At 40.0% G+C, this 22,966-nt stretch overlaps 2 protein-coding genes across 6 annotated transcripts in view; one reads left to right on the top strand and one right to left on the bottom strand.

Moving 5' to 3' along the window:
• Nucleotides 1-22,966, top strand: part of MACROD2 (mono-ADP ribosylhydrolase 2) — a 942,372-nt gene that overhangs the window by 103,552 nt on the left and 815,854 nt on the right. The gene's annotated exons all lie outside the window — the stretch shown is intronic.
• On the bottom strand, nucleotides 1,244-14,223 carry FLRT3 (fibronectin leucine rich transmembrane protein 3). Of its 2 annotated transcripts, none has more exons than XM_069787541.1 (3): nucleotides 14,059-14,223; nucleotides 5,747-6,503; nucleotides 1,244-4,621 (listed from the first exon to the last, which is right to left on the bottom strand). In XM_069787541.1, the coding sequence occupies exon 3, from the start codon at nucleotides 4,574-4,576 to the stop codon at nucleotides 2,627-2,629; it is 1,950 nt and encodes a 649-aa protein (XP_069643642.1). In that variant the 5' UTR covers nucleotides 4,577-4,621; nucleotides 5,747-6,503; nucleotides 14,059-14,223; the 3' UTR covers nucleotides 1,244-2,626. The 2 variants fall into 2 exon arrangements, with proteins under 2 accessions (XP_069643642.1, XP_069643643.1); XM_069787542.1 differs by lacking the exon at nucleotides 14,059-14,223 and adding an exon at nucleotides 6,803-7,039.

Here is a 22,966-nt window from a genome sequence, read left to right as displayed (position 1 = left end):
CATTACCAGGCTACCTCTGGTTGAGGTGCCTCAGAGGAGGCATGGGAGAGTACTCAATGAGTGTTATTTTCCCATTTTCACAACACAAATTTGGAGTCAACTAGGAGAGAGGTTTTCATGTAAATAGCTTGAAAATCCAGCAAAACCTATTTAATTTTGTTATCAGGGAGCTGATAGCAACGAAGTAGTAATCTATTGCCAGTGACCCAGCCATTAAATGTATCTCTGATATAAAAGGTCCCTATATCCTAGCTTAGATGAAAAAACAGGTCTGTTTCCTCCATCTGTGTTGTTTTCCTTTCCCACTTACTGCTCAGGAAGACTTTTGCACAAGAACATAATGAGGCTCCATGTCCTTAGTTGTGGTTTTCTCGCTGTTGCCTAGATCTGTAGCTGATGGGAAAATAGAGCAAAATAGTCTTTAGTGCATTACACTGAGCTGAGCACATAGTTGTGTAGCATTACATGCACCTTTCTGTTACTTTTGGCACTGTGGATCCGATCAATGCTCCACGTGCAGGAGGAGACGTGACTTCTGTAAAGTTAGTAGGGAAGCACAGTGCTGCTGTGCTGGGACTCCTCTACTGCTCAGGAACTGCAGGAGGCATTTTTGAAGGTGTGGTTGAGGAGACAGTACCATGGCACAGGGGGTTTGGAGAGGAACTTCCCTGGGCACATCTGGAAAATGAGGGTGAAAACTGGTGTTACTGGAAGTTTTGGGTCTGCACAGTTAGATGGATCCCTGGCAGGAGAACTGTTTGCAGGCTGACTGCTGAAACCATCAGTCTCGATGTCTGCCACTGTTTTTTCTTGTCATCTTCCATCCTTTACCACTCTCAGGGAAACAGACAGGCCAAGCACAGCTAAAATTCTCTTAACACTGGATTGCATTTGGTACACGTTCCTTCTTGTCTGAGATATTGTCCAAAATATTAAGTATTTTTCTTTTTTATTTGCTGTTTCTATTGAAAAAACCCTGTATCTCAGAGGGTTGTAACTCCATGCTTTCCCTCCCTTTCATTGTTCACACAATTCAAAGTTGTGAAAACTTGTTTTCCAAGTAATTATTAATAAAGAAACCCTGCAAGCGTAATACTGTCAAGTTGAACAAAGCAAAAGGTGAAGCTCATGACCTGAAAAATAGCTTCTGAGTGGGTTTCCTATCAGTGCATTGCAGTGGTGCAGCATTATTTTCAACTAATTTTTCAACTTTATTCATCAATAAGACCAGTATTTTTCATAGTTAAGTTACATATGAAAAAGTGGGTATTTTATTTTTTTTTCCTTTTTTAGTTTTTAAAAGCTTGATACATGTAGCGTTGGATCAAGGCACACGCAAGACTAGCCAAAGGGCGTACAGAGCACTTTGGTTTTTAATTGAAGGAACAAATGATTATGGCAACAAAGAGTGGCTTGGGGTTTAAACATGAAATAGCTCATAGTTCAGTAAGAAGGCAGAAAGAAACATGTTACCTTACAGATTTATCACGGAATTTCTGGAAAACTGTGACAGTAATGGGCAGTATTCCTGACTGTAATGGCAGTATACTGAACACACACCTGTATAGTGCTTGAGTATACACTTTGCAATAGCTGTATTCCCCAATGGTCTGCTCACCTTCGTGACTAAATTTTTTGAGACCTTGCTTATATTGTCTGGGTTTTTTTGTCCTGCTCTTTTTTTCTTATGAAACTGCGTTTTCAGCCTTTTTTCTGTTCAAAGCAGTTTCTAAGTGTTGTCTCTGTCCTCCTGCCCTTGCCTCCCAAATACCTGTGACTGTTTTTCTCTGTAGTAAGCAGACCACTGGCTTTAATAACCAGAAATCTAACCCTAAACTGTACCTACCCGCTTGGTTTGTAGAGCCTAGTGCATTTTTTAAAATTCCTTGTTAAGAATTTGGTTATGCTTTTTTTTCTGGGGATCAATTATTTTTTTTTTCACACGTCAAAAGCTTCAGTCTCACACGTGTCATTGATTTGATTATTTTCTTTTAAATTGGATTTCACAATTGTTGAATGGATATATCCAGACAGCTGATATTGCCCATTACTACAAACATTTTTGTTTATTGAGTATTGTTGTGGTTTACAGATTTAATAGACCCAACATTGAAAGTTCTGTGAGTTTTTGCAACCACTTCTTGATCTTCCTGATTTGCCAGGTTCAACATTGTTTTATTGATACCAAAGTGAAAAATGGCCTGTGCTTACACTTACAAGGATCTCAGATGAATGTTCTGACTGCTCAACACGGCAAGAAAATTCACTTTCACAGTCAACAAGTCATCTTACTCAGTAGAACACAAAAGTTAAATGGTCTGTAACTTCAATATTAGCAAGGAAAATACAGTACAAATTACTAAAAAATACTAAAATATAGAATTGTGGTCAGGTATCCCCACTACATTAATCGCAGCAGTAGCCTGAAATTTGAAACTTTTAATAAAAAGTTCTTAAATATAAATTATATGGCAAATGTATAGTACATTGCTTTGTCAGTCTTTTAATCCAGTGTTTTGCAGTAGAACAGCAACTGTTAAGTCAGTCTTTTCTCGTTTTCTTTAAAAAACAAAACAAAAGCAAAAAACCCAACAAAACCCAAACCAGTCTTTTGTGTCCTTCAGTATCATGAGTGCGAATGATCTGAATCTGGAATACCACTGTCTCTGTAGCTCCTGTTACTACTGCTTTCACTGTGGCTGTTCTTGTACAGATTCATGCCATTAGGTGGGAAAATGGTGTGTATTACAAATTCCTCCTTGGACACTTGGTCGTTGGTTATTGGTATCATCTGGAAAGAAGTCTCCCTGATTTCTAGGATGGAGTTATCCTTCTTGGTTCCCGCTTCAGCATAGTCGTCTTTTCTCCGGCGTCCCTTGCTATAGGCGCAGTTCCGGGAGAACAGAGACCCGTTTCTGTGGACGTACCAGCAGACCAGGGCCAGCAGCGCTATGGCCACCAGCGCCACTGCACCGCCGATGATGGCAGCCAAAGGCAAGCTGGAGTTTTTGTAAGGTTCCTTCTCCTGCTCCCGATTGAGGGTTGTGGTAGGGTTGTACATCTTAAGAGGTGCTGTCTCGGTCTCAATGCATTCAGGCGTTTCGTCGGAGAGATAGATGTTGCTGGTTTCCATGGGAACCATGCATACACGGTATGGTGATTCTGGTTCAAGAGCTGTGAGCAAATAGTCATTTCTGTCGCCTGTAACTATTGTTTCAGTTATAGATCCAAAGGCAGGACTGTGACCCATCTTGAGCCAGCTCAGTCTTAAAGCAGTCATTGGTAGTGCAACTTTCCAGGAGATGTGAATAGTCTCCGTGCTTACGGATTTCACAAATATCGTAATGATTTTGCGTACTGGGCTTGCTGTGGTTCTGTAGTTTTTATTTAGGTTGGGAGTCTTGATGTCCGGTTGTTTGGTCACAGAAACCGGCCAGTGTCCCTGGGCCGGGTATAACGTGTTTGGTACCGCAGTAGTGATTTGGATGGTGCTTATCATGCCATCGTCCTTACAATCAAATAGTTCTGCGTTGAGGTCTTTGATAGCCATTCCACGTACTTTTTCTGGTGCCTGACACATCAGTCCACGTACGTTAACTTTTAAAGGCAATGACTGTAACCAGTCGCGTACCCATTTCATTTTGCACCCACAGTGCCAAGGGTTGTTACGAAGAAAAAGTTGAGTTATGTTGTCCAGGTCATCAAAGACACCCTGAGGTAAATTGCTAAGATTGTTATTGGACATATCTAGTCGATACAGCTGCCTTAAGTAAGAGAAAGCATTGGGTGGCACACGGTTGATGTGGTTTTCTTGAAGATAAAGCTTTCTTAGGTTTGTTCCCGGCAAGTTTACTGGTGCAGCTGTGAGTGAATTGCGGACCAATGACAGTTCTGTAAGATTGACTAGATTCATGAAGACTTTGTCTCCTAATCCATGATTATTTAGAAGATTTCCATCTAAAACAAGGCGTTTTAGATTTGTAAGGTCTTGAAGGGACAGTTCTGAAATCGTGGAAATACGATTATCATCCAAGCGTAGCTCTTCTATCGTTTTAGGCAAACCCCAGGGAATGGTGCTAAGGTGATTTCGAGAGAGAAAAAGAAGTCTGAGATAGATGTTGTCCCGGAAAGCTCCATCCTCAATGCTAACAGCGGAAACGGAATTATCATCCAAATGCAGCTCTTCCAGATAGGGAATTTGTGAAAGTGAATCATAAGTAATGGTCCTTATATTATTCTCCTGCAAATGTAGTTCCTTAACGTACTTAGGGAGGTTAGTGGGGAATTCATCTAGGCTGTTGTGATATAAATATATTCTTTCCACCCTAAGCAAGTTCTTCAGTTCTGAAGGAATCCCAGCATTATTTATTTGATTGTTCTGAAGGAAGAGGGTAGTAGCATCCTCTGGGATTCCTGTAGGAATAGATGTCAAATGGCGATCATTACAATATATGAAACCCACATCACAGCGACATACTGCAGGGCAGGGTTTGGCACTAACAGAATAAGGTGCCATGTCAAGTAACAGCCCTATTTTAGTCCAAACTAGGAAGATGCTCCAGGTTACACTAATCATGGTCAGGAATGATGAGATTTGTATACAGTTGTGATCTTCAACAATCTAAAAAAACCAAACAAACAAAATTATCCAGATCATCAGTGAAAAAACTGCAATGAAAATTCAACTTCAGCATTACAGAAGACATCTGAAACACGCATATTAAACTAAAATTCAAGTTCATAGAAACATTTTACTTTCTTTTCCTTACATCGGTATTTTACTACTTCTTATACTAATTTAATTAACTTAATAGGTTATTCTGCATAGTAATTGAAAATAATATAATCAAGTATGTCTGATTTGTGAATTGTTTTGCTTAAGCAAGAAGGTTCTTTCTAAGGATTCCTTCACATTTCATGCGTAGAGACAATCTTTGTTCGCAGATACCAAGTAAGTACAGAGCTGAAGTCACACCAGAGTTCAAGTAAATCACTCTCTATCTGAAAGATAATAAGTAATTCCTAAGTCAGCTAACTAGTCCAGGAGCCCTTAAGTGAACTTTAAAACCCTTACCAAACCTACAAGTTTAGTGGTAGCTATTTTGGAGGTTCAAAAAAGTCCTAATGGCAGAGCATAAAATGCAGACAAAAGAGCAAGGGTCAGCTAAAGACTTTTTTCCGATGTTTTCTGAGTGCTCAATATCATGTTGCGTATCTTACAAATACTGCAGCCTACTTTTCCTGGGTTTTTGAGCTGTAAGGTTTAGAAAGGTGAATGTTACAACTGGTAGGTAGCTAACAACCTGATGGAGCTGGTAGAGCTATGGTTTTCTAGTTGACTGGATGGAATATTCTATTACATGCTTAATTTCATGTTTAAATATTTGTCATTCTCAAAAGTCGTCTTACTAAGCAGTACACTAATAAGAGACTATTTGGCAGGTTTAACCACATTTTCCCATCTTATTAGTTCAAACTGTGCAGTGTAGGATAATATAAATTAACTCTTGACTGAAATTGCACTTTGCATTGGTAGTGTGTTTGTACATTGAGCTCAGGTAATTAGCATTTTTATAGCTTTTAAGACAACATAATTCAATTACCATTGTAATTAGGGTTGTGAGAACTTCTGCAAGATGACCTATGCATTAAGCAATGTCATGACCTTTTCTCTTGTGGGTTCATATATTAATTGAACTTTATTCTCTGAGGCATGAAAAGGAAAATAAATTAATATTGATCCTACCGTATTTAAAGGTATGAGTAAATTTTGTGCTTGAGGATATCCAGTAAAAGAATGTCTTTCTTGCGAGTCACTCTTATGGTTTACTCCACGGAGCTGTGTTTTTCTCAGCGGTGTTTACTCAGATGGTCCTTCTTGGTCGTGTGTGTTTCCTGGCCCCTGGCATGATACTCAATGAGCATTCCAACCAAGATTTATCATGGTACATAAGCACAGCAGGATGGGGTGTAGAAAAGCTTCAGTTTCCCTCTATTTTTGTCCTCGTGTAAAGTCTGTGAATGAAGAGCCTCTTTTGTTTGGTTTAATGCCTTTAGCAGGAATTACTTTCTTTGTAACTCTTACAAACTCTTCTGTGCAGTGTAGTAGTTGGAGGTGGTAACTTCAGCGCCGCGTGATGGAAACTATTCATTATGCTGAGGCTTGAAGGATGGTAGCCTCTTCAGGAGGTCAGGAACGGGGCTGCTTTTTCCTGTCCACAATTATCCAAGTATAAACTTTGTACAGTAGCTACATCCTGATACATCCACGCCTCTTTGAGAGAACCATTTTCTGACTCTCACTTTTTAACACTTCTTCCAAGTTTGTAATGCAGGAAAGAATTCCTCCTGTGCTGCAAGGATGCAAGTTACTCTACCGTAGAAATGTTAGGCAATTCAGATGGTTTTCTTCATTAAAAAAACAAAACAAAAAAACCCCACAAAAATATGATTTCCTTCGCAGAAAACTCCCCTTTTAAAGCTTTCCTTGAACTCTTAATTTCCTGCAAAAGTAAAAACAAACAAAATATTTGCAATTAATAACAACTGGTGGATGCTAGAATTGTGTTCCATCTCCTATATATATCATGCTATGCTTATTGTATACATGACTAGCACATCTTGTTTTCCCAATATATTGGTATTTCAGCAAAATACAGAGCTCTTTAAACAGCAAAACATTTTCTTAGTCTCATGTTTACCGCATTTTTGCTGGAACTATATTTTCCTTCCTTTCAGTAGAAAATAAATTCATCCTGAATTGACAGACAGTAACAAAATATTCATAAATTATGTTTTCCACCTGATTACAAATGTCAGTCCTGCTTCCTTGGAGGAAGCAAAAATGGTTGCTTGCTTTGTGTTCTTGGTAAACTGAGGTAGATGGTGATCCTCTCCTTAGTTTTAAACGTAAAGGGAGTTAATTACCATTCAGTAGTTACTACATGAAAGGGGAAACGGTTTTGCTAAAATACTGTAGTAATATTTCACATCTGCGACACGCTGATTCTGAATTGGGGACTAGCTAGGCATCTGTTATCAACTCTTTGACAACAGAGATTCATATGTGAGTTTTGTCCATGAAATGTGCTTGATTTGCAGTCTGAACTTTTAAGCTATTATATTTGTCACTTTGCACAGTGGAATTGGTGTTGATTAGCATTTTATCTGATTTTTCTAATTTAAAAAAAAAAAGAAGGGTCAGTCTTGGTTGTTTGTATTTCTTGAACTCCAATTATTTGGTTATTTTTGAATGGTATTTTTAACTTGGGCTACTTTGTATCACTATTGCACTATTGCAGAAAGTATCCACTCAGATACCAAGTCTGTGTTCCCCCAGAGCATGTAGGTAGTACCTGCCTGAAATACAAATGGTTAAATCTGAAATTACAAAAATACTTAACGTTTACTTGCTTCTCCCTTTCATTACTGCATGTTCTCCAGAGAACTGAGCACAATCCTCAGAACTGAAACGCTCGGAAGAAACGGCATGCTGAGTAATGCTTGCTTAGCTGCCTTCCTGTGTGCTTAACTAGAGTAGCTTCTGGTCCTTCATGAAATATTAGACCTGAACAGAAACGGTCTGTTTTAAAACTCTGTCTTTTTCTATTTGAGTAGAAGGATGGTAGCCTCTTCAGGAGGTAGAAGTAGATCAGGAATACTCCTAAAGCAACAGGAAATTTACACTGATCCAAAATTATTGACATAGAAACAAATTATGCTGCTCTTTTCATTAAAAAAAAAAAAAAAAAAAAAAGCCCCCCACTTTAGAGATGGTGTGACTGTCTAGTGAGGGAATGGTAAAGCCTTTTCTCTCTGCTGCTTTCATGTTCATCTAAGCTTTGGTTTTGCACCTTGTTTTCAGCAGCTGTGTAATGAAAACAGTAACTTAAAATGAGAGACTCTCACTGTGGCATAAATAAGTATTTTAACATATGCTTTATTTAAGGACAAAACTCAGCCTGCCTGGTCACATTTTAGAATATAAGGGAATGCATATTTTTTGGTAACCTAAGTAATTTGGGTAAATTATGCAATCCTTATAAAATGGAACAAAAAGACTCCATGTTCTTGCAGTGTCCAGTTTTCTTGGTCTGTTTTACTGAAGTGTTTGGGGAAAGAAGTCCAGGCTCTATTCCTGAAACTTTGAAATAAACAGTTGCTTAACAGCTGTAGAAAACATGGTACCTTTAGGAACCAACGTAAAGTTGTGATAGAGGGTATTTTCTGGAAGTATATAGTGAAGTAGGAATATGAATTTCTTAAATAGGTCTCTGAAGGCTACAATAACTTTTAAGTACTTCTGAAGAAAATTTATGGTTTTGGTTTTTTTTTTTAACTTTTAGAGCTGTAAAAAACACCTACTAAGCAAAACAGAGGTTCTAGTATGCATACATTACATATATACATACACACACGAGAAAGTGAATTCATTTATTTTACCTTTCTAGCATATAAACTGTTTCCTCTTTGCTCCATTTGATAGTCATCCCTTCATTTATTGCCGCTATTATAATAGCAGTAATGTGTGGGATTAAAATGAAAGCAGTAAAGGTCATTAAGTTCTTGGAATTTTTTTTATCCCTTCTCTCAAAATTACATGAAAATGAGAGACAAAAATAAAAGCTGGTCTCTTTGGAGAAGACGACACTGTTTCAAAAATGTGGATTAAGACTATACCCCCCACTCCCTTTTCTAAACTTAGAATAGTTTTCTTCAGGTTTTGATTGTTTGATACCTTGCACTTCCCTTTTATATCTCAAGCCATAGCTGAAAACAATGTTTTTGCATATCAAAGGCTCCAGTGATCTGTCTACAGAGAAGAAGGGAATCCTGCTGCCATGCTCCAACTTTCCCCTTCTTGAGCTGTCTCTAAATATTCCCTGACATCAAGTCATTATAGCTGATCCGCCAGGATGAAAAGAAAAGTGACCCCCACTGGTACAGACACTGTGTCCAGGTTTCTGCAACATCAAATTGGGAGGCTTCATGGATACATGGTTTTGAAAGAAGCCATTACTTTTGAACAGAGCAGATTTTAGAAAGTGTGCTAAAATTAATATTTAAATGCAAAAATGACTTTTTTTGGTAACAAAAGTAATGTTGGAACAACTGAACAGCAGCTTCTTTGCTTATCTTTATTCCAAGTTGAATGTTTTCATGAACTTTGCTGAACTGCATGGTTAAATTACTTTTCCTGGGACATTGTGTAAGCAAGTGTATTACTAAAGATAGCGGTAATATGTAAGCCTTGTGTGTGTACTTATCGCTGTGGTACAGCTAAGCAGGGGGACATCTTATTTTAAGAAGTTCAAAGTAATTTGCACTCTACAAGAAAAATGTACTGAAGAACATAATTGTATTTACTATAAAGTATGGAGTCCAGCTGTACTCCCTGTCCTGTAGGCAGGCAACGGCCAAAAAAAATTAAAAAAAAAAAATAGTTTTGTTATATTTGAAAAGTTGAGTTTTTCAAAAAATGGTGCCAAAGAGATCTTTTCTTTCCAAGCTGTGATAAAACATGAACAAAATCAAGACCTGCTTCATTTGAGGTCACACAGTGCTTATTTGAATTTCTAATCTACCTCTGTGTTCTCTGGCAGGAACTCTGGTAGTTCAGTAGCTTCTTTCTAACCATAAAAGTAACAGGGGGAAGGGAAACAGCTCAGTATTTTTAGGTTATAAATGAGAAGAGTGTCATTTAAAGTTAACATTAGAATATATGTATTTGATATGTCTAAAATTTTGCTTAATTGGTGTACTTACATTCCAGAATTACCTCTGTATTTGTTTATAATCTGAAATGTATCAGAAACATAAAATATGCTTCTCATGTTTTAAAAAGACTTCTGAAGTCTATCTACTGCATATATTGCCAGTTTAGTTTACAAAGGTCATGCTGCCTCTTAAATAGTTTCACCAACTTTAAAAAAAAAAAAAAAAAAGTTCCACAGTGCTAATCTACACTTAAAGCAATGCCCATACTTTGTTTTCTTTAAGTGTATTACTCAGGGTTAGTTGACAGTGACAGCAAAATGCTTTCTAAGCACCCTGTCTAGGAGCAGCAATTTCCACGATCATCATATTTCAGGAAGGTGCCCCAGTCTTTTGTTTGGTGCTAGGCAAGCAGAAGGTCCTCTAGCTGTCTTTCCAAGGGGTAAAGAATGCAAAGGAGCATGTTAAACTGAGAGTCAGGTTGTATCTCTATGTTGGTGAAATTTGGAGTTGTTTTTCTTCTGTTGGAAAAGTTTTTATTTACTTGTAGAAAATTTGCTCCCCCCCCCCCCCCCCCCCGTGTAGTAGTTCAATATAATATCACTTTTGTCTTGCTAGTTCTAACTCAAGTGTCTTAACCTGCAATTTTTCATGTGATCTTCCCTTAAATGCAAGTGAATCTGACTTTAGACCTGGATTCTGAGTAAAAGCTTGTCTCCATGCCTAAGATGAACCAAACCAGCATTTGCTGTAGAGGATGGAAATGAACCAAGAGTTGTTCACTTCTGAAGTTTACTTTTAAAACCTTTCCTGGTTTTGAAGATGCTAGGTTGAAAAGATCCAGACTATTACGCTATTCCTACTTACTCTCTTGTTTTGACTACTCTGCTTCTGCAAAGGTTGCACGTTAAAAAAGCACTTTGAGGGGGAGTGTTTTGCAATGGCTTTTTGTTTGGTGTTTTAGCGCTCTTTGAGTTTTGCCAATTATGGCTTCTAGGTTTTCTTTTGAGAGCTGCTGCTGAGGTAACCTGCTTGTGCTTAAAATAAAAGAATAGGGAACAAATGCTGCCATTGTTTCGAGGTAAAATCTGGGTTTTTTTCCCCTCTTGACAAATTTAGGTGGAATTATACCTGATAGGAAGTTCCTGGCACAAAACATAAGGCATGTAAAAATACGACTTAAACACTGGATAAAGCTTCAGTAGTTTTGTTTCTTTGCCTTTTAAAACAGTTGGTTGCTCACTTCCCGATTACTAAATTTGCTCCTCAAAAACTAAGACTTCAAAAACCGTGCAGCTGTAAGATTGCTTGAATTCTTGCAGCTTGTGGAAGGAAGAACAGAGTTTGTGATGATACAATATATTTAATGAACACTTTTCAAGATGCCTGACCCGAGTGATATTTGGTCACTTATTAAAAATAAATGTAAGCAATCACATACTAATTCTTCTGTGCATTCCTGTGCTTTGAAGTGATTAAGGAAAAAACTGCAGAAATAACTAGCCATTAGCATCCATGCTTGCTGCTAGAAGGAGACAAAGATGGCCATCTACCAACTGAAGCCACTTCAAATAATTGCAATGCAAAGTTTGCAAACTCCAGCAATTGCTTTGATTAGTCACCACTGCGTTACATAATATCCTTCGACTTTTAGCTATTGGTTGCAAAGGAAAAATGAAAGAAGAAGAAAAAAAAACCAACCAAGAAACGCATCTTTATTTTGTTCTTGCTGTAAAATGTATACACTTTATTTCTGGAGATGAAAGCTTGCCGTGAGTTTACCAGAGAGTTTTTTGCCCACTGGGGGGTGGTACACACTGCAAAAACTGTGCTTTTAAGAGCCACAAGTCAGATGTTTTTTGCTGCTGTCCAGTTTTCTCTGCTTTAATTACAACAAAGTCTCCTGTTGAGAAAAACAGAGGCAGCCTCCAAAGGAGGGAATTTAAAAAAAAAAAAAAAAAAAAAAATCACTTTCAGAGAGTTTACAGATTCTTATTTCCCATGCTTAATTGTATTAACTACGGTATTTATCTGGTCATTCTCCAGTTAAAATAAAATGGCATGAATGTAAAAAAAAAAAAGAAAATTAGCATTTTACATATATGCTAAGGGTTGTCACTGTTCCTGGTGTATAGGAGGAACAGAGAAGGCAGGAAAAAATACAGCTTTTAGAAGTGATTAAATGTGGGTGGAAAAACAGAAAACCTTGATAGCAATATGAATAGAAGGATTAGAATAGCCTCAGTATATTTTAAGATAATTGGCTTTCTATAAACCCAGGTATACCTTTTGTTTATGAAATATTTTAAAACCTATCTTAAACAAGGCTGTATTGTATGGTTTTGGAATAAATTAAAGGAAACTTGAGGGTGGGGTTTCTTTTTTTTGAGGAGGGGAGGGAAGGGCACTGAAATGTCTTAAGTATGACCTAATGCGTGGCATATATATTGACAAGGAAAAACACATACTGATCTTTCTGTTTTATAGCAAATAATTCTTTTCTTTGTACACTTGAATTGACAAATGCATTTTTCACTCTAATTCAGAGAAATGTTCATTAAGACACCATATCCCCAGGCAATAGATGGCGAGCATAATTGATGCTTATTATCTTTTTGGGCGGTATATTTTAGGCAAGGAAACTGGGGTCAGGATAATGAATTGTTTTTTTAAAGTCTGAACATTTTCAGCCTCTTCTTTCTATACTTTTTCTCTGCATAGAGGATTTACATGGAAATGCAAAATGTAAATCTTCTTTTTCTAAGTGGCAATAAGAAAATGCATTCAGCTGCTCTGCTCTTTTGCAGGAATACGATTTAATTGTAAAGTAATTCTGCATTATGGTGTGAAGCTGGTGCCCAAAACACTCTACTGTAGTTTGTTAACTGACCAGCATTGATCCCTTGAAGAAGGGGAGAGACCTGCCTTCACTCCAAATTAGTAACCTATGGCTAACAGCACTCCACGAATTAGTTAATTACATGCACTCATCCTTGTGCTTGCAACACTCCTTTGCAACTTTGACTGGATGCACCAGGGTTGCGCTCAAACCCCTTTGCAGTCAGTGAGATTAAAATTTAGGCTACCTCAAAGGGAAGGACTGAGCCAGAAAGGCAACTGTCTGTGCAAAAGCCGAGCTTTTATTTGCCAAGGGCCTGATCTTGAAAACTAAGCAGGAACCGTCCCCCACCCCCCCAAAAAACCCAACCAAAACCCAAACCAAAAAAAACCCCAATCCAAATCGGAAAGCCCGTGCCTAGATGCAGTAAGCTGTGGCAGATGCTGGGGAGCAGGACTGCTGCGTTGAGCGGTGGTGTGCTGGGAAATGCAGGGACACCCGGGCTTCGCCTTACCAACTAAGTTGCAGATCCTAATTGTGTTGGAGGAAATCGGTAAAACAAAAGACTCTGGCACATCTAGCAGTCGTGAAACGGTTTTCGGGGCGAGAATAATGTAGAGATGAGGAGTGCAAAGGAATAAGTGGACAAAATAGTTATTTGCGAGCCATTTATAAATGCATTTGCTGCACTTGTACGAGAGCAGACAATTACTTAATAAACTGAAAACAGGAGAAAAGTTCATTAAAACTAGGCAAGGACCTTTCGAGTGCTAGGAGGATTATCGGCCAGCTCTTCTTCCCAAAGAAAGTGGGGCGTTTTTGAGAAAATTGGGGCCTGTTGCATTCTTTCTTAACGTATGTGCAACCATTTTGTTCCCCATCTCCTCGTCCGCAGACTTTGTGCGTGAGGAGCAGCAGCACTGGGGAGGGTGCACAAACCCTCTCGCTTTTTTTTTTTTTTTTTTTAAATATATGCAGCAAGGGGGCCGGGGGGGGGAGTTTTCAAACCTGGGGAGACAGGCAGGGTACGGGCAGGAAGATTTCCCCCTCCCCGCCCAAACGCGGGGCTGGGATCCCAGCACACGCGGGGCGTGGGGAGCCGGCCCGCCGGCGTTGCTATGCGGGTCCCTCCGGGTTTCCCTCCGCCCCCGCGGAAGGCGGTTTTGCGCTCTTACTCCCGGGGCCGGTGCAAGGCTGGTACCACACTGCCAGTCTGGGGAGCAGCCGGCTTGCGCCCCAAGTCGACGGCGGGTGGGTGGGCAAAGGCCGGCTGCGGCTGCCGCTCTGCCCGCGGGGGTGGCCGCCGCGCTCCTGTGCGCCCTGCCGCGCAGCCAGCGGGGCTCTACCCGCCGCAGCGCCGCGCCCGCACCCCGGGACTAAGGGGGCGGGGGGAGGTACGTATGCGCTCTCGAACTTCCCGCCGCATCCTCCTTCTCTAGCTCCGCATTCTCCCCCCGCCCTGGCCCGCGCAACTCCCGCGGAGAAAGCGCTCATCCCTCGCTTACCTGTGCGGCGCAGAAAGGAGCGATCCCGGCTACAGGGCGGCTGCCGCGGTAATTCCACTCATGGCTGGGGAAGGGCGGCCGGGCGCGGAGCGGTGCAGTGCGCTGGACGCTGCGCTGGCGCGGGGCAGCCGCGGAGCTCGGCGCGCGCCCTCAAGTCGCGGCGGCAGCGGCGAGCCGCGGGGGCGGTGCCAGACGTCACTGGGGGCGGGGCCGGCGGGCGGGGCGGGGCGCGCGGCGTTGTCGCTAGGGGGAGCAGCAGGCGGCGCCATGGCCGGGCTGGGGCGGTGGTGCCTTATCCCTGTGGAGAGCGGGGGGGTTGTGCGCCGGGGGGGGTGTTTCTCGGCTGTTTTTTTTGTTTTTAGTTCCCCCCCCTTTTTTTTTCCCGGCAGAACAGCGGTGGTGCCGCCGCTGGCTGTGCTGGGGGGGAGATGGCGCCCCCTCGTCCCTTCAGCGCGGCGAGTTAAACCCCGACTGACCGTTTTCCGTTCCCCGGGTGTCGGTTGGGCTCCCGACGGGGCGGGCAACGCTGGGAAGTTAACCCCGGCCGCCGCCTTCGCCTCGGTTTTGGCCCAAAGATCAGGGGTTGTTACGAGTTGCACAAGTGCTTTTAAAAAAAAAAATTCATCAGTCGGTGTCGCTTTCCTCAGCTTCTCAAAACAAACAGCTGTCGCTCCTCTGGCATCGTCCTCCAAAAGCAAGGGCCGAGCCGTAGCGCCTGCTTGAGGTGTCACGGGCAAGGGTGGCAGCTTCGGGAGGTCTAAGGGTTTTCTTGAGGTATTAGCGTTTAATGTCCTTTAAAATCAGCACGTGGATAAGAGTTGCCTGGTTTTTGTGCTCCACCCGGGACGGCGTTTGCTTGGAGATAACCTTATCGTGTCTGCTGAGACTGAGATTGAGGACAAGTGAGGCCCAGCTGGTTTGCAGTCTTCAGGGATTTTTCATTGGAAAACAAACTTTCTACTCTTCTAACAAACCCCTAAATTTACGGTAGTCACAGGGTAAGCTAGAAAATATATTTCTGAGATGTTTTTTCCTAAAATCTAGTTTCCTTTTGTTTGTAGCTTACTAACTCACACAAGTAGCATTGGATTTGGCAGATGCAGTTGATGTTTCTATTGTTGGGGTTTTTTTAAATTTTCCATCAAAATGGGGGTTTCTTTCCAGACAGACAGCCGCTGCCTTAATGATTATCCTGTTCTCTTCATTAGCCGTGCATAGGTGATCTTGGCCATCTCCTGCAGTGTTTTGACCATGTGCATTCGCCAGCACAAGGAGCTGATGTCAGGGGGAAGGCAGGCTTCCAAAAACTGTCTCTGCTAATCCCAGTTGTCCTGCAGTTGCACTTCTTGCTGGTACCAGAAGACGGCAAGGCCAGGCTTTGTTAAGTTTAAAGAGAGCTTGATTTCTTTAAGGCCTATGGAAACTGCCAGGTAGTTGTACTTTCTATAGAAAGTTTGAACATGTAAATTTACTTTGTTTACCTTTTGGCAAAACCAAATACAGACAAACTAGAAAGTGTCAAACCTCATCCTTTCTTGAGAGGCATTTTAATAGATTTTTGAATGTTGCTTGGTGTATTTGGTATTTAGGTGTTTGGAATGTTGTATATGTGCTGTATTTATTCAACTAATTTAAAAAAAAATCTTAGACTGATTTTCCTTGACAACGAGGGAAAAGGATTTTTTTCTCTCTATCACTTCAATTCTAATCTTTCCCTGAGGAGAGTAAAAACTAATAATGAATTAAACCGACTTCAAGTTCAGGTACAATTGTCTGTACCTAATCAGCTCAGTATATACAACTGTATTGCATATACATCTTAATGTATATATAACATGTTTTATGTATGCCTGTATGGATACGTGTGTATGTGTACTATACAAACATAGGTACGCCTAGTATTATAGTGTGTCTGTATCTCGTCATGTTGGACAGGACAGTGGGCTGTGGTAATGCAGAAGTCATTTCGAGATGCTGCAAATGTACTGTAGGTTTTCTTTTTTTAACTGAGATTCTGTTAAGATTAGAGTAGCATTTTTCAAAAACAGCATGTATTTGGTATTTCTTATGCCTGACTTAGTTGTATTAGTTAACAGATTCCAGCGTTATGTTGCTGTGCCGTGTTGCTAAGCCTTAATGTATATCTATGGGATATTCATAAAAGATGTATATGATACACATTCAGCTATCTTTCAGTTTTATTCCAAGGCTGGCCCAGTGCTTATGGCACCGGTTAGAAATTACAGTAAATGTTCCTGGAGAATTCCAAAGGGCATGTGAGAAATAATTAGATTTTACCAGGTCACAGCTGCTCTAGAGTACTGAAAGGTCTTTAATGTGCTGTTGCAAGCAGATTTTTGACGGCATTCTTTTATGTAAACTCCATAAATATACTTCTTAAGAACATGGGTAGCTTTTAAAATACTTTCCACAAAAAAACTGTTGTACATGGAGAGCTTGACCATGTTCTCCATCTTCTTCTTAAAATACAGAAATTCAAGGCCTCTTGACTTCCAGGACATTGGAGGAACTCTGTTAATACTGGTGGAGTTACTCATATGTGGGGAATAAAAACGTGAATATGTAACACAGATGTATTAAACCCTAGGAGTATAATGAGATATTTTAATTTAATTTCTAAGTTAAAATAGTTTTTTACCTGTATTTTGTTTATAGAATTAATTAACGCTTGTGATATGGAGATTAAAGTTCTTGTCAGACCTATAGGGAAATTGCCTTTTGGAAGACATGGCAATCTTGTTAACACTTCATGGGCTGAGAGAGTTTAAAAGGTGGCAGATGGGAAATTCAGAGGACTTACACAACATAATATGTTCCAAGAATTTTAAGGCAAGTTTATAACACGCACTTGTAGGGTGCTATTAGGTCAATGTGATAATGATGCTGCTTGTTGTTTTTTGTTTTTTTGTTGTTTTTTTTTTTTCTGAGCACCCTGGCGGTATGATAAGAATCACAGTTCTGGAAACTCCCTCAGCCAAAGATGGACCTGAATGACTCTCCCTATGACTTGACAGGCATTTTGGATCTACTTTGTCCTGCTGTAAATCAGGTTCCAGTCATAAATGTTTCTGAGCAGGACATTTATGAAATGTTAAGAAACCAAACACATTGACCGGGAAGTGGAATTGAATCTGACATCACTCACCCTCAGTGCAGAGGAGAGCGAGCTGTCTTCCAAGCATTGAAACTGAACCGTTGCTTCTTCGAGCTTCCCAAGGACAGATTTCTTTTAGATAATGCTGAGAGTAATAGTTTGATATTCAATGAAATACCCTGAAATGAATGTTAGTGGTTTTTGGCTTTAGGTTTTTATCAGGTTTTATTGATTTTTCAAAGCAGGCTGTCCCAAATCCAAGCTAGGCATTGGTTCATTTGTAGAGACATACAAGAAAAAAAAGCAATATAATATATGAACTTTTGTATGATACGTGTCCTATAAGGTTTTCTGATATTGATTAAGTACAGTTTCTCAGCAAATATGTATTGCAGTTTGTATTAGAATTTAATCTTTAAATGATCTGAACCATTTCAAAATTAGAATCCAATTTTGGATACATTCCTTCAAAAATAAATGCCTGTCAAATTCAGCTTTCAGCATGGTGTATGTGCATAGAGTACCTTGTCAAAGCTGGTGCGGCAGCTCTGTGTCAAATGCCACAAAAATGAGAATGTAATCATGCAAGACAGTTTACAGTAGAGCTAAAAAGGTATGAAGAGTGTAAAGCTAAATACTTATTTAAGATCAGGTGGGCTCAAGAGTGCTTCTTTTTTTTCCCCGACAGAGGAATGTTTGAGAGGTAATAGTTGTAATTGTGCTTATTCTTTTGTTCTGTCTGTAAGGGCCAGGAGATTACACCACTGCACCTGTGTTTTCTGCCATTCCTCTCCTTTCTATCCATGCTCTCTCCCTGTTCTTCTTTCCACCTCTCCTAAACAGCCCCAGGGAAAAGCCCTGCCAACTCAGAAACACCCATGATGCAACCACATTTCTGTTTTTCCTAAGGCAAATAAACAGTTTTGCTTATCAGATCATGTGCTATTGATAGCAAAATTAAGTAACTTAATGGGGTACTTGAAATTGCAAAGCCTATGAGTAAGGTATTTGGTTTTTTTTATTTACAGAACATAGAGAAATGGATAAAGAGAGCTGACTGGGTAAAGTCCTAACAAGAAAGTTTGCTCCTAATGCTTAAGGCTGATTGCATTTTCTATTTAGAAGTCAATTTCCTCTATTTGTTAGCTGTCAAACCATGAAGGCACCACGACAGAGTTTTTAGGAGAAACAAAGCTAACTCCTTCACAGCTATGAAGAATATGGAGTTTTTGCTTGCAAACTTGACAAAGTAAGTGATAGACTTTCCGTACGCTTGACGTGGCTTTGAAAGTGTAAAGGAAGGAAAAATAGCGTTCCCAGGAAACAACCCTGAAAACTTAGAGATTGTTAGTAACGTTTAGTATGTGTGAGGAAGAATCCTGTAGAGGACAAAACTGCTGTTCTTCCCTCAGGGTATTTTTTTATATTTGCAGATTCAAGTTTTTATGAATGCAGCCTACACTGAGCCAAACAAAGTGGTAAATGCATTTTTACACCTGCCTCTGTATAAGGGCTCTCAATAGTACAGAAATACTTTAAAAAAAAAATAAAATTAAACATCCTGAAATGGTAAAAAAACAAAAAAAAATCTGGTGCAGTTTTGGTCTTGGACTCTTTTTCTTGGAGCAGTAGTGATTTGTGGCTTGCTAAGAAGGGGCTTGGGACAGATGACTCCTTTCTGTCCACGTTCCTGTTCCTGTTTTGCCTGTTGGTGTTTGTGAACTCTTTGCTGCTCGTACTGTTGACTGTTTAGATACCAAACGGGCATCCGTTTGGTGAAAATTCATGTTTCTTGTTGGATTCTGTGGGTCTAGCAGGTGTATATCCATTTGAAGATTAAATATGCTTTCGCCATTACTCAAATAATTGTGCAGTTTTCAGGAGACTTTTTGGATGAAGAATGTGGGTGCTGAAAGTTAAATAACAAAATACAAAAATGTTACCGTAAGTGCACTTAGATTACAAGTTATCTTGGAGTTTTAGTTCCCTAGATGTGAGGAGTATTTGACTGAGTGGGATTTCGCTTTACAAAACTAAGACCAGCTTTCACATTAAATATCTTGACTCAAAATGAGATTCTCTCAGACAAAGAAATGTTTTCATGGAGGAGTTAATGTTCCCTTGGTGATGTTTTTTATGGTGGAATCTCCCTTCTTCTGAGGTAGAAGTTTAAACAATGCATGTAGCTAAAAGAACAGTCATAGTTCCATGTGCAGTTTTCATAAATCTTAGTTCTTCATAGCTATACACTGAAAGCTTGAAGTTCACCTACTTTCTTGCAAGTTTATTTTCAGGCCACCAAAATGATTCTTTTCCTGGTCCTTTCTCTTTGTTTTGTTTTACTTCCTGATATCCCCAGAGTTTTTGCTGCCTCTCTCTTTCCTCTCCACATTGTCAGCCTCTCTCTGCAGGCTTTCTGCATACGCCCTGCCTCTTACCCACCTCCTCTCCTCCTCCTCCAATGCCCAATAGCTCTTCCTCTGCACATCAAACCCACACAGGAGCGTTTACATTCCAGCTCTTTGTGCATTGATCTTCTGCCATGAGAAGCTGCTTCTGCTGAACTCTCTTCTGTCCCTCATTGTCCTTCTCCTTTGGCTCCCTTTTACATGTTAAAGAGTTTCCTATTTTCTTTCCTTCTCCTGTTGGTTCCAAATTTGGTGAGCAGTTTCATGTAGGTCTAATCTTGTAAAATTGCAGTGACCAACTTGTGTGCAGATCTATAATGTATGAAGTTAGCCAATTTGAATATTTAGCATTCTTTGCAAACTTAAAGCAATTGCTTGGATATAGTGCTGCTGAAGGCTTTAGGTGGTGATCTGTTATCTCTCAAAAAGTGTACACCCCCTGCTTTGCATGCAAATCAAATCAAACCATTCGCATGCTATTTTGGCCAAATGCACCACCCTAGTTGTTTGTGTCTAGTCTGTGTTAACATCTAGCAATAAGCTGGAGTCTGTGCATTTGCTGATTTGCTTGTGTAATACCTGGTTTTGAAATTACGAAAGGCTATGTGCCAGTGTTGAATATATGAATAACTCAAAAGTGTTTATTCTCAGGAAGGACTAAGTTTACGTTGTCTGAACAGATTTGTTTAGTCGTAAGTAGGGGTGATTATTCTGTCTTTGTCTGTTCAGCAAGAGAGGGCGTTTCAGAAATGGCTTTGCATGACAGCAGTTAGTGCCATTGGCAGAAAGTTACAAGTTGATATGGTGATTAAAAATGAGTTAACAGGAATTTTGAAATTTCCCTGGCCATGAGGAGTGTAGTTACATTTAACGAGATTCTGACTCAGAAAGAGTATATATATGCAGAAACTTTATCTCAGTTGAGAAGACAAGCCGCTCTTGTATGAGAATCAACTCCACCAGCACCATCTGCGTGAATCAGTGTGGAAGCTGGCTTGTCTTCAGCATCTGCTGGCTGAATGTACTGTGGAAAGCTCCTTGAAGCTAAACAGGAAAAAAAAGTAGTTGTAAGGCATATGTGTGTTCTTTCACATTTGCTTTTGCTAGTTATACATCATTAATACTGTTTTTACTTTTTACCAGTGAAATTTTGTCTAGAATTTACCTCAAATGTATAGGAGATCTCATTTTTAAAGTGTTGGCATGCTCGGTGGAGGCATACTGTTTCCTTCAAGTTGCAGAAGCACATTCATGTTGGAGAGTTTCCCGGCTATTCCTAGTGATCCCTCTTCAGTTTTCACCTGTGTCCCAGTTGCAACACCTGGAGAGAATGACTAGGAACACTGATGAGTAGAGAGAAGCTCTCCCCTGCCAGGTGTTTGCCCAGAGCTTGCTGGTAAGCAGGGAAGTGAGGAGAAGGCCTGAGACCTGGGAATTACTTTGAACAGGTGATGGGCGTGCATTATTTAGTTGGTGTGCCTTGCTGCTACTGAGGATGAAGTTCATTGAAGTGGTAACAGACTGAAATTTCATGGGAAACAGGATCTAAAAGTCATTTCAAGCTTAGTATCTAGAGCAATGTTCTACTTTTTTTTTTTTCTCCTTAATCCATCTTTAATCTCCTTCCTCAAAATTTTTGTTCTTTGGCCCTTTGTGAACACGCACTAATTGCTGCTGCCAATCCCAAGGCCTTAGGGGAAATGTTAGGAATCCTGAAGAGAAGCAACCTGTAGAAACCCATAAGAGACCTTCAGCTTTGTGATTCAGGAAAACAAAGGCATTTTGGCTGAGCTCAGATTGGATGTAGCCATGTATGATGTGTGGCATGCAAGATAGATGTCTTGTCTGAGATGGTGACAGCAGTGGCTTTGTTACTGAAGAACAGAGTCTTTCTGTGACTCTGGGTGATTCAGAGAAGTATAAGATTCCAGAAGGCAGGATGGGTATTTTGAGGTGCAGCAGCTGTGCATTCGCTCAACGCTCTCATCAAGGTCTTGTATTTTATCTGCTTTCCTTGTTTTTCCTCTCACCTTCAAAGTAAGAAAAATAAACGCATCCTACCTTTCACAGGCGTAGTAGAACATGGTAAGAGTGGTCTGCACCGTAGGAGCTTTGTATCAAATTCATTGATGGGGAAAAAGATTTTCAAAGCTGCTTAACAGTTGCTCTCCCACCTCCTCCTCCAACCTAAAACCCACAGGTCTCCACTGAAAGCTTGTGGCATCAATGCCGGAGGCTTCACCTTCATTCCCATTGGAGAGAAGGTCAAAGGCAGGTCTAGGTCTGCCAACCGGCAGGTGATGCAAAAGGCCTGTAGTACAGTCATTACAGTATAAGTGATGTCATGCAATAGAGAGATCAGTGATATATGCTCTTAGGTGCTTTGGCTTTTCATTTCTTTGCTTGGAAGTCTAGACAGGTTATAAAACCAGAATATAAATCAATTTCTAATTTTCAGATATTATGACAAAACTTGTAGGTGCAAAACTCAGTTTTACATGTTGCTATGAAAGCAAAAAGTACTTGGTGATGTGACAGGACTAGTTTGACCTATGATCTGAATCAAATATGGTATGTCCGTAGTCCTAATTAAAGCATTAATTTATCTATTTCTAGATAAGCAGGCTTTCAGATACAGTAACGTGTGAGAAATATTTAATTTCCACTTATTGATGAAAAAAATAAATCTTTATTTGAATGAGAGAAAAGGACCAAGTACCCTAATTAAAACAGGAGTAGTTCTTGACCTTAAGAATGGTTCTTTAAAATCATGCATTTCTAAAACCACCAGTGGTGCCTGAACTAGCACATTATTTATAGTTGTTGTTCTCCTGATATATATCTCAGTATGTCTTTTGGTAGATTCAAAAACATGCAAGATGCTTGTTAGAATAGCAATGTAGTTTTATATATAAAGCTTAAAACCTTTTACAGATAAAATGATCATAGTATCCCCTGAGATACAAAGTATGATTTTTGGAAGTAATGCTTGAAAGATTTGCTTTTGTAGTTTTAGAGCACTAAACCCAGAAGTTTGCCTTGCAAAATGCCAGCAGATGCAACACCCAAACTCCAAGAGAAGCTCAGGAAGAGCTGTTAACAGCTGCACTGGGAAATTACCTTCATATTTAAATATGAACACATCTAAAAATAACCCCAATGAGAAATGAAAACTCTGTTTGTTGTTAGCTTGCCTAGCGCTTGTCTTTATTTCTAGTTTATGATATTTTACGTTATTGTTCGTGCATATAACAAAGTCTATTTCATTTCTTCTTGATCATTTTTCCTAGGGGATGTAGAGAGGCTCTGATTGCAATTGTAAATTCTTTAGCGAACAAGTCATGATTGCTATGGATTGTTCAACCACAGTCATTTCAGGCTGGTG

Source organism: Haliaeetus albicilla, chromosome 7, assembly GCF_947461875.1.
Source record: "Haliaeetus albicilla chromosome 7, bHalAlb1.1, whole genome shotgun sequence".
NCBI classification, from domain to species: Eukaryota; Metazoa; Chordata; class Aves; order Accipitriformes; family Accipitridae; genus Haliaeetus; species Haliaeetus albicilla.
Note: the sequence above shows the minus strand (reverse complement) of the source record. Positions and strands in the feature narration are given on the sequence as shown.